The sequence below is a fragment of the Suncus etruscus genome, chromosome X, assembly GCF_024139225.1.
Source record: "Suncus etruscus isolate mSunEtr1 chromosome X, mSunEtr1.pri.cur, whole genome shotgun sequence".
Lineage (NCBI taxonomy): Eukaryota > Metazoa > Chordata > Mammalia > Eulipotyphla > Soricidae > Suncus > Suncus etruscus.
This window is the reverse complement of record NC_064868.1, coordinates 32,350,627-32,361,546: the sequence shown is the minus strand read 5'-3', so window position 1 is coordinate 32,361,546 and position 10,920 is coordinate 32,350,627. Positions and strand designations below refer to the sequence as shown.

Sequence of the window (10,920 nt, the reverse complement as noted above, 5' to 3'; positions counted from 1 at the left end):
ATCATGATATTATATACTTACTTCCTTAGAAACTAAATAACGTCATATGGAAGTAGAATTAATAGCTCTGCTCAAATATCATAATTTTGTGAGACACAAGTGACATTTACACAAAAATCACAAAATGTGATGATTTTGTGATTTTTTTATTTGTGATAAAATCACATATATTAATAATGCTACTCAGGTTACAAATATAATGAATATAAATGCTACATTTTTATTATAAATTAATGAAAATAAACATGTTAATTTTCTCATCCACGTTAACTGACCTCTTATGTTCAAGATCTTTGGGCTTAACTTTAAAGAGATAAGCTTCTTACATGAGCTTTATAAAATTATGATCTATATTTGTATTTTGTCATATCACCAATCCTTAATGAAGTGTTTTCATCAAACTAAACTGGATTAATTAATTATGAGAGGAATAAACTTCCAGATAATACACTGAACATTGAAAATTTTAGTAGACATAAAATATAATCTCCAGGTCAAAATTAAGATAGCAGAAAATGTGAACCAAGTTATTTAATGTTTTCATTTGTAAAATGTTCATAATAATAGTCACCTTGCTAAGTTCTGATGAAGATTGCATGAGTAACAGTATAGTAACTGGTATTATATTGAACATCAATATAATGATATAGTCATATTGCATACATACATGTCTATGAGAATTGTACCTGTTATCTTCTGGTGTGAGCATTTGCTATTGTTCTGATGAACACAGAGGAAGTATAGGGTGTTGTGAAATTTAATAGCACAGCCATATAATTTTATAAAAGCAATGAACAACTCTTCATATGACAAATTATGTTTCAAACTGATACCTTAAGATTGTATGGAGGTATACAATCAGAAATCATGGGGGTAATATGAAATGGTGAAATCAAATATGCATTATCTCTGAGAGAATAAGAGAATAGTGATTTAGAGAACAAAATGTGTCTTATGACTAGAACCAAATATATAGAGAAAGAGAAGTAGGATTGGAGCTAGCAGTAAGAAGAGATGAAGAGACTGAAGATAGAAACTAAATCACCTGGAGCTGTTATTTTAATCATGTCATACACTAACCTATGTGAAGTCACAGCATGAATTTTTTAAAATAAAGTAACTATAATCGAACAACCAGGTTTTTATATGGAATGATATATGTATTATTTTAGAGAACATTTGGTAGGTTCAAATAGAGTCAATTTGTCTGATTTGTGTGTCTATCATTTACAAATTAAACAAAAACCATAAGTTACTTATTATGTACATCAAAATGTGTAAGGACTTTTTTGATTGTTACATAAATAGTTAAAATGAAGACAATTAAACCATACACACAAACCTTTTTCAGAAATGCTATTTTAAAAATAGGGACACTGATGTATCTCACATATACTAAATTAATTCTTATGATTTTTTTTTACTGTAGCTACATATCAAGCTGTTTACTTTTTGAGGGGTGATAGATAACTCCTCCACCAAACTGATGTTTAAGAGATGGTTGAAAAGAAGCAAGATTGTTTATCAATTTTCCCTTTGAAAATAATTCCTCATGAAAACTCATATGTCTTGTTTTTTTAAACATTTTTAAATGATAAATATTAATGATCAAAAAGGAGGCATAATCTAGAAGTTTTAGATAAAATGGGTTTTGTGGAGATGATGCCCATTATAATCTAGAAACATGAGCCCTGCACTGGTTTTTATATGTAAAATGCAATGTTCCAGAAATGACACTTGTTTACCTAGTAAGCAAGTTGTGTAAGAGAATCAATTAATCTAATTTCTTACTTTCTAAAGAAAGTCCCCTGCTTCATCTCTAGTATAAAACCCCACTTTTCATAGAAGAGTTGTCGACTTTCTGTCCTACATTTTATAACCATTTTACCTTTATCTTCTAATTTTTAATCATTTATTTCTTTGAATAAGTACTCTTATTAGAACAATTTCCCTAGATCCACAAAACCCCAGCTCCATATGCTTTATCTTAAAATAAGCAAGCAAGAGACGAGGAGCTGAGAATACAGAATGCTTATTACAAAAGTACAGTCTAGGAGAGACTTTTTTTTGCCTTGAAAAGGCTGTAAAAATAAGTGAAAATCAGCCCCAATTTTTGAGTATATGATATAATGCGTGGCAAAAGAACTCTACTTTTGTTATAGTTCGGGGAAAAATGAATTCAAAGGCTTCATTCGGAGGACAAGGAGATAGTGAAAGAGATTTGCAGATGCACTGTTTTTAGGCAGGAAGAATGCTCATTAAATGCAGAACGCAGCTCTGGCTCATGTGTTTGCTCCGAGGTGTAGGTTTTGTTCGACTGACGTATCAGATAGTCAGAGTGGTTACCACACCGCCGTTGTAGCAGCTGCATAATAAATGACTGAGAGAATCATGTTAGGCATGCCCACCTAACCTAACTTGAATCATGCGAAAGGGGAGCTGTTGGAATTCAAATAGACTTTCTGGTTCCCAGCAGTCGGCAGTAATAGAATGCTTTCAGGAAGATGACAGAATCAGGAGAAAGATGCTGTTTTGCACTATCTTGATTTGTTACAGCAGCCAACTTATTGGCATGATGGAGTGACAGGAAAAACAGCTGGCATGGAAGGTAGGATTATTAAAGCTATTACATCATTATGGATACAATTAGAAGCTGACCATGACAAAGCATATGTTTGAACAAGCAGCTGTTGGTTGCTGGGGTTTGTTGCCGAGCTCTTCAAACTCTGCAAACAGTGTTGCTTTTAAAGAATATATTTTAAAATCGCCTTGTGCTGTATTAGATTTGGGGAGTGTGCTTGCCTCCATCCTCAGGGAAACACTTTTGGGATAGAAATCAGTGTTAAAGATTTTTAGTATAAAGTCTTTTTCAAGAGTCTAGGATCTCCAGGTACAGAATGACGGAGGAGGGGGAGAAATCTATGGAGAAATTTACCCCAGCTCAGTAACATGCAATTTAGTTACAAGGACTAACTGATATATTGGCATATTCAGTCACTGAGAGTAATGAGAATGTATAGAATGTTTGGATATGTTGAGAATTGTTACACTTGGTTTCTATTTTATAAGGAGTTTAGTTGTCAGTCTTTTCTCCTCATCAGTCTTAAGCTTTTGACTTTTATTCAGTCATTCTGCATTATATGAAGAAAATGCATCAATATCTCCTGCAGGGTTTTTCAACAACTCTAGCATCTGTTTCAGCTATTGAACTGTATTCACGTTTTGCCAAGTTGATGTCGACCCAGCTGGTCTATCATTTCTCGCTTGATTACTGCTCTTAATTTCTCTGTATCAGCTCGTTTCAGATAGGGCTTTGAACGCTGTTAATGAAAAATGACAGAGAAGGATAAATGGTTAAAAATCAGTGTATATATTAATTTCATGATTTTGGAACCTTAAGGAGTTTTGTCTTATATTCTTTCTTGCCTGCGTACAATTTTTAAAATCTTTTGCTGTTTTAAAATATTTTATTCCCATCCAAACTGTGTCTTATACTTCTAAGTACTATAAAACTAATGCAACATGAGACTTGGCTGTTATTTGGCTCCAAAAATAAAGTTTTGGGGGGAGGGGAACCATTTCAGCTTTTTTTTTTGTAGAAAGTATGTATCTTTTCCATATTCTATTTCTATACCCTTTCATGAGAATCTGTTAGAGAGTATGTATTGGATAGAACATATTGAAATAATTTTTATTGCCACTAGGGTAACAAGAAAATAAAACATTCAAAGCTGCTTTTAACAAGTGATTGCTTAAAACAGATGTCAAATAATATAGAAATAGATTTTCCTGAGTGTGAGAAGCATGATTGTTAACTCTATACTACTGAATCTCTCAGCTCTGTACTCAGTTTCCACAAGCACGAGAGTAACTAAATCATCCACTTAATAGAATATCACATGTAAACATCTAATATGACCTTTCAGTGTTCATTCTTGCTAATATGTGCCATACCTTTCCCATAGTAATTATAATATCTCAGCCAGCCAGGTCAAGAAATGCTACTGGCTGTTATGTAACTTTTCTCCTGTTAGTCCATATTTTCAATTACGTATTCCTCTTAGAAAGAGTGACTTAAAACAACATGTATTTAGGCATCGTGGAATAAAGTAGAAATCATTGAGTTAATTATATAACTTGTGGTTGTACAAATGAATTACTAACTTATGGTTGGAAAATGGTTTTTGGATAAGTACTTTTTAACCTTGAAGAATACATGGCTCTTTGGAATATATAATTCATAACTCATATCCAGAAAGAAAACACTGTTCTAGTTTGTATAGCTTGTGCAGCACACATTTTAAAATGTGTTTAGGCAACCTAATTATGTCATATTAATACATATGAGTCTTGTAAATGCTTTTTGTACAATCTGTTAGAGTACTAATTTAATCTTTGGGAAACTCAGAGAAACTCAAAATTTACATTTTGCATGTAAATGATAAAGGGTTATTTCTTGGAAGTTGACAAAAAAAACAGCAATGCATACTATGGTTTAAAATCCTGTTCTGTCAACTTTCTTTTTCCACTTTCGATCACCATTTTAAGTGATAATTCAAGTTTTGAAAAACTCTTTTACATCTTTTGTAGAGCTCTCCTTTTGTGAATTGTCTTCTATGAGAAAAATGCGAGCTTCTTACTAGCCTCGTGTTACTGTTACCATAGTTACTTAAAAAGGTTTTTCCTTTCAGTGGAAATAGTGTCATTTAAATCAGTCACTGGAATCCCCAAGTCGTTGCTTTTTGTTTGCTTGTTTGTAATTCAGGATGCTTCGTTTGTGACTTGGAAGTGCTCTGTATTGGAGTCTACTGATGAATGGCGAGGACAGACACTAGGTGGCACCAGCTGTTGATTATTAATGAAATCTTAAAGGCTTTGGGCTCCATACCTGAAGAAGAAAAGTCGAACTTTTTTTTTTATTTAAATAAATGCGTTTGTAAGAGTTAGGAATGTTTGCCAATCTTTCTGGCACTTTCACATGATTAGCACACAAAGTAAGGAGTCCATGTGAAGTTTCCAAGTCACACTGGCTTAATTGTCTGTTTTTGTAAAAAAAATTTTAGAAAAAAAATAAAGGTGAAGAGGAAATTCATATAAGTACGCATTTGTGTGGAAAAAGAGCATAAAATGAGTGGACTGTAAACATTGAAATATTTTTCAAGCTATAAAATTAGTGGTTTAAATAAAATCACAGTATTTTCTAAGTTCTTATACATTCAGATTGAGCTAAAGTATTACGTTTTTAGAAAAAAAAATCTATAGCAAGTGTTTGCCTCTTTGGGATACATATTTTATTAAGAATCATTTAAAAATAAGCATGTGGTTCCAGATAGTACAGGGTTAAGTTGCTTTTTCCTGCACCCAATCCCACCAGGAATGATCTCTGAGCACAGGGCTAAGAGTAAGCCCTGAGCACAGTTGTATGTATACCCTCCTGCTCCATCCAAATATTTTTCAGTTCCTCTTTGTTGCTAATTTATTAATGAGAATTTTTAGTTTTGATAGAATGATCAGCTATCATATATAAATTAGAAGTTTATTGAGAAAGATGTGCAGAGGGAGGCTGATCAGCTAATAAAATAAGCTTTGAAATATTTTTTCCTTGGGACGGAGAGATAGCATGGAGGTAAGGCATTTGCCTTTCATGCAGAAGGACTGTGGTTCGAATTCCGACATCCCGTATGGTCCCCTGTGCCTGCCAGCGGCGATTTCTGAGCATAGAGCCAGGAGACCCAAAAACCAAAAATAAATAAATAAATAAATATTTTTCCTGAGAACTTGCTCTTTTTTATTTTCTTAATAAGCTTTTGTCATTTATATTTTACTATTGAAATGTGGGGGTAGAGAATATAATAGTATGTGCATACTCTGTTCACCACACATATAGAGTCTACAATATAAATCAAACTATTTAAGAAGGGAGCTATAAAATGTTTTAGATTTGTTGCTGGAGCAGTGGTGCAGCAGTGGGCCTTTTCCGTTCACGAGGCTGACCTAAGACAGACAGTGGTTTGATTCCCCGGCATCCCATATGGTCCCCCAAGTCAGGAGCTACTTCTGAGCGCAGAGCCAGAAGTAACACCTGCGAGTCACTGGGTGTGGCTCCCAAACAAAAAAAAAGTGTTTTAGATTTGTTCTGGAATGAACAAGTAACCGGAAAATATGGCAGTAAAATCCATAATTAGTTTGGATAAATTAAATGTCAACTAGACCTAAGAATTATGTTCAAGAAAATTATTCAATAATTTGCCCTTACTGGGCATAATTGAGAATTGAGGAAATATAATGTATAAGGAAAAACTTACAAGATACATTTCTCCAAGTTTCTGTTAAATAATGTGATAAATCCTTAGCTTGATTATGCCACAGAATTTGTTGAAGATTTTTATGAAGTCAAAATATAGAAATAGTCCTTTTATATGATAGAATAGCTTGCTAAATCATTTTGCCTATAATGTATTAATGTATCATTATGAAACAGGAAGAAGGCCTCTTCTAAAACTACTAAGTAGTTTTGCTAAACTGGATCTATATGACTTGAATAGAATCTCTGTAAATGTGCCCTATAACTGTGACCTTGACCCCACTTAGCTTGTGAAAAATTAATAAGCCATATTAAGAACAAAAGAGAACAGAAAATGAACACATTGAAATATTCGTGTACCAAAAATAATGACCACAAAAATATGATGGTGTCAAAATAGGAATTTTAATCAAAAGAACTTGTGTTAAGGGACAAATATTGCTGCATAAGTTGTTTGTGAATGACTTACAGCTTAACATTTATTTATTGAATAAGTCTCATTGTATTTTTGGAGGGTGTTATTCCAGTATCATTTATAGTCTTTTATAGTGTAAAAACAAAATAAAACTCAGTAATATTGTTGGAAATTGGGCATGTATATTTTCAGAGTAATGAGAGGAACAGAGAAAGAGAACATATTTTAGAAGCAAGATTTTTAGAGGAACATTGTGTTCTAAGAGGAATTGACATTTGGAAGAGTGTCCAGGGAAAAAGATCTGAATGGTAAAAGGCACAAGAAAACTATAATATCTGATGTGATTAAAGGTGTTAATAAAGGGAGAAGCTGAAGAAAGCTTCAAGGAGCAAGGATATAGAAAAGAGGGCTGGAACAATAGTACGATGGGCTGGACACTCGCCTTGAACACAGCAGACCTAGATTTGATCCTGGGTACCATGAGTCCCCAACCAGGAGTAGTCCCTTAGCTAAGATCCAGGAGAAAGCCTTCAATACTTGCTGTCTATGGGTAAAAATAAAAAGGACAAAACAAAACAAAAAGAAACGAAGAGTAAGAATAAATGTTGTATGTGTATAAAAGAGAAAAATCTGAGTTAAATATTAGACATGTCATGGTAGAAGACAAATTGCATTTCTTTATATATTTCTGGTAGCAAGAGAGATCTTATACTAAATTGAATAAGCAGAAATTAACTGCTCTGTAAATCTTTGTATTCTCAATTATTTTTAATAATATATTTATTTAAGCACCATGATTAAAATATGTTTGTAGTTGGGTATAAATTATTAAAAACGCTCCCCATTCACCAGTGCAACATTCCCACCACCAATGCCCATATATCCCTCCTCCCCCATACCCTGCCTGTATTTGAGAGAGACATTCTATTTTCCTCACTCACTATCATTGTCATTATAGTTTCTCTAGTCTTAAGGTGCCATCTCTGGCAGTACAGTACCTGCATTGAAGAGTTAGAAAATAAAGTATCTGAGATCATTTCTAATTGTGATAATCTGGTATTTGGATTATTTAATGAAAATGTATTTCCATTTTTAGAGATATCTTTGTGTATTTCTATGTACACCACTTGAGTCTCCCAGCCAGGGATCAGCAGATAGAAGATCTATACCACCATATCTAGTTTGTTTGACCAGACAGTTGAGAATGTTTTGACATTTACAGTGTTTTGCAGACAAATAATATTTTTGTGACATGTTAAAGTTATATTAAACGTAATTCTAAAGTGGACACAAAAAGTTTCATTGGAAGCAGCTTAGCAATCCTTATTATTTCCATATTACCAGTAGATATCTTCATACCACTATAGTAATTAATGTGCTACCACAGAGACCATCACTGGAAAAACAATTATTTTACTGCCTGGACCTATAGAGAAAATATTCGCCTCATCTTAAAACTATAAGGGGATATGGTTGTTTTCCTATTGCACCAAATACCTATGAAAAATTATATCATGATTAAATTTTAACTAAATAATTATCTAGACAGTGGTAGTTAGCAGTAATATTTAATACAAACATAAAATTGATGCAAAAACAGTTTAGGAATTAGTCATGTTACTATTTGGGCTGCTAATCGATTAAGATATTTTATCTCCTGGGGATATTTTAGGTGATTTTTTACAGTTTTATAGAATTTCAGGGGTTTAATATGACAATGAAATTGGTATTTAAATATTTTCACTCCACCATAATTCTACAACTAAAATGTCCCCTTCGTTCATTCCTTTCAACAAACCACTTTTCCTCTGGAAACCACTATAGGTTTCACTGAGTCTTATAATAAGCTTTATTCTTTTATTTTGGAGGCCAGTTGATTGGTTTGTTTAATCATATTCTGCATAGCAATTGAAGTACCCAGGATTGTCTTTCTAATCTATATTTGCATAATCATTTCAACTTGCTTAATTATTTTCCACCAAAAGACATGATTTCATCTTTTTGGGTTTATGTCAATTTTTGGCCACACCCAGTTGTGCTCATAACTTTCTTTTGGCTTTATGCTCAAAGATCACCTCTGGCCAGCTTTGGGGATAATATGGGCATACCAGGAATTGATCACAGGTCAGCCACATGGAAGGAAAATACCTTACTCACTTTGCTATGTCTCAGTCCTGATTTTATCTTTTTAATAGTTTAATAATATTCCATTGAATACACACAAGCATATATATATATACTTCCAATTATTTTTCCAATTATCACCAGGCATTTAAGTTGAATTCATGATTGGGCTACTGTGAAAAACGCTGCTTTGAAACAGCATAGAAATACAAATATCCTTTAAGGTCAATTAGTTAATGTTCTTTGTATAAATGAATAAAAGTGGCATTGCTAGATCAGATGGAGTTTCCTTTAACCTCTATATCTTTGTCCTCAGAGACTGTAGTAAGGTACCTTTCCACCACAAATATACTAGAGTTCCCTTTTATTCATACAGTCACCAACATTTGTTTGCAATCTTTTGGATACTGCCCATTATCACAGTTGTGATGTGAGACATCACTCAGGTTTCTATTTGCCTTTCCCAAATGTTGAACCTTTCTTTTATTAGCCTGTGAATCATGAAGAAGAATCTAATCAGGTCTTTTGCCTATCGTAAAATTGGTTTTATTCTTTATGGTCATTGATGATGTTGCTATGATATGTTTTGGATATTAACTCCTTGCCTAATTATGATATGCAAATATCTTCTCCCAGTTGTTCAATTGTATTTTGATTTTATGGGAGTTTCTCTCATTGTTTAAAAGCTTTTACATTTTCTGTACTAACATTTATTATCATTTTCTTTCTCTTGCATTTTGAATTGTCTCAAATTTATTTCTGATGCTGAGATCTTGTAGTCTTTCATATGATCTTTTCTATACTTTCTATATTTCTATTCAGTTTATCATTAGAATCTAGTATCAAAAGTCCTTACTTCAGTTTAAGTTACTTTTAGTATGTGGCAAGTTATGAAGTGATCTTTTTTCTTCTTTTTAAACATAAAACAATGATTTTCCAGTCGTTTTTTTAAATTTTGGTCTATACTTGGTGGCACTTAGAGAGTGGATATTCTGTACTCAGAAATCACCTCTGATAGGCTCTGGGATTTAGATGGGACACCTGTGATTGAACCAAGGTAGGTCACTTGAAATGCAAACATCCTACCTGTTATACTATTGCTCTAGCCTGATTCTCCTGTCTTCTTAACATGTTAATCAAAGTGGCATTACTGTCCCCATTGTGTGGCTTGATTTATTGAAGATTATTGTGTGTTGTGCATTAGGAAAGAAATTTGAGGTCTCTTTTTTTAAATCATTTGCCTATATTAAGTATATGATTTGGCTAAGTCCATGAGCTTGCTGAACTTCAGTATTTACTAGTATTTAACTACAACTATTAAATTGTGCCATTTCAGAAGATTTTAAGAATGTCCATTGTAAAAAAATGTAAAGAGAATAAAAATCACTTCTTACAACTAACCATTTTTCTCTTCAGAGTTCTATAAGCTCTCTATGTAGCTTTTGTATTTCAAAGTTCTAAAGAGTTGCTCATCTTTTTCCAAAGATGATCATAATCATCTTGATTAAATGTGCCATAAAATAGATAACTAAATTGTCGAACAAATTGCATGCAGTGTATAAAATAAGTGAGGTTGTAAGTTCAAGGATAGGACATTCTAGGGTTAAAAGTTAGCCATGTTTTATTCGAAATGTATCTCCAAACTTACATATCGCTTTGCAGGAAGAGATTTTTTCACAGTTACAGGAGCAAATAATCATTATGAATTCATTATAAATTTTGAGGTTCTGGATTAACCATTATACGGACATTTCATAATTTTATTCTTGTGAAGATAAAAATCCATGCATGTATTGGTAAGGACAGAGAGTACTTCTTAATGACAAAAAATCTTGTAAACCCTATATGATACTTTTCCCCCATGAGAATGTTACTGAGCAGATATTTTGTGGATGCCTGTCCCTATAGAAACAAATACAAGGCTTGAGGATGTAAAGGGAAATCTTCCTCTTAATTTAGAAGTATGGAACAATAAGGGAAGTCCACTGAGTAAGAAGGAAAGGGAAAGGTGGAGAGGAAGTTGAGAAGAAATCATTGTACGGGAGTGTTTTGTATCTAACAACATTTCATTCCCCCA

At 33.0% G+C, this 10,920-nt stretch overlaps 1 protein-coding gene across 1 annotated transcript in view; it reads left to right on the top strand.

Moving 5' to 3' along the window:
- The first annotated feature begins 2,522 nt into the window (after nt 1-2,522).
- DMD (dystrophin) overlaps nt 2,523-10,920 on the top strand; it is a 2,686,579-nt gene continuing 2,678,181 nt past the window's right edge. The window contains exon 1 of the mRNA XM_049766737.1: nt 2,523-2,608. Within this exon, the coding sequence (XP_049622694.1) occupies nt 2,602-2,608 (7 nt within the window). The 5' untranslated portion in view covers nt 2,523-2,601. The remainder of the gene's footprint in view (nt 2,609-10,920) is intronic.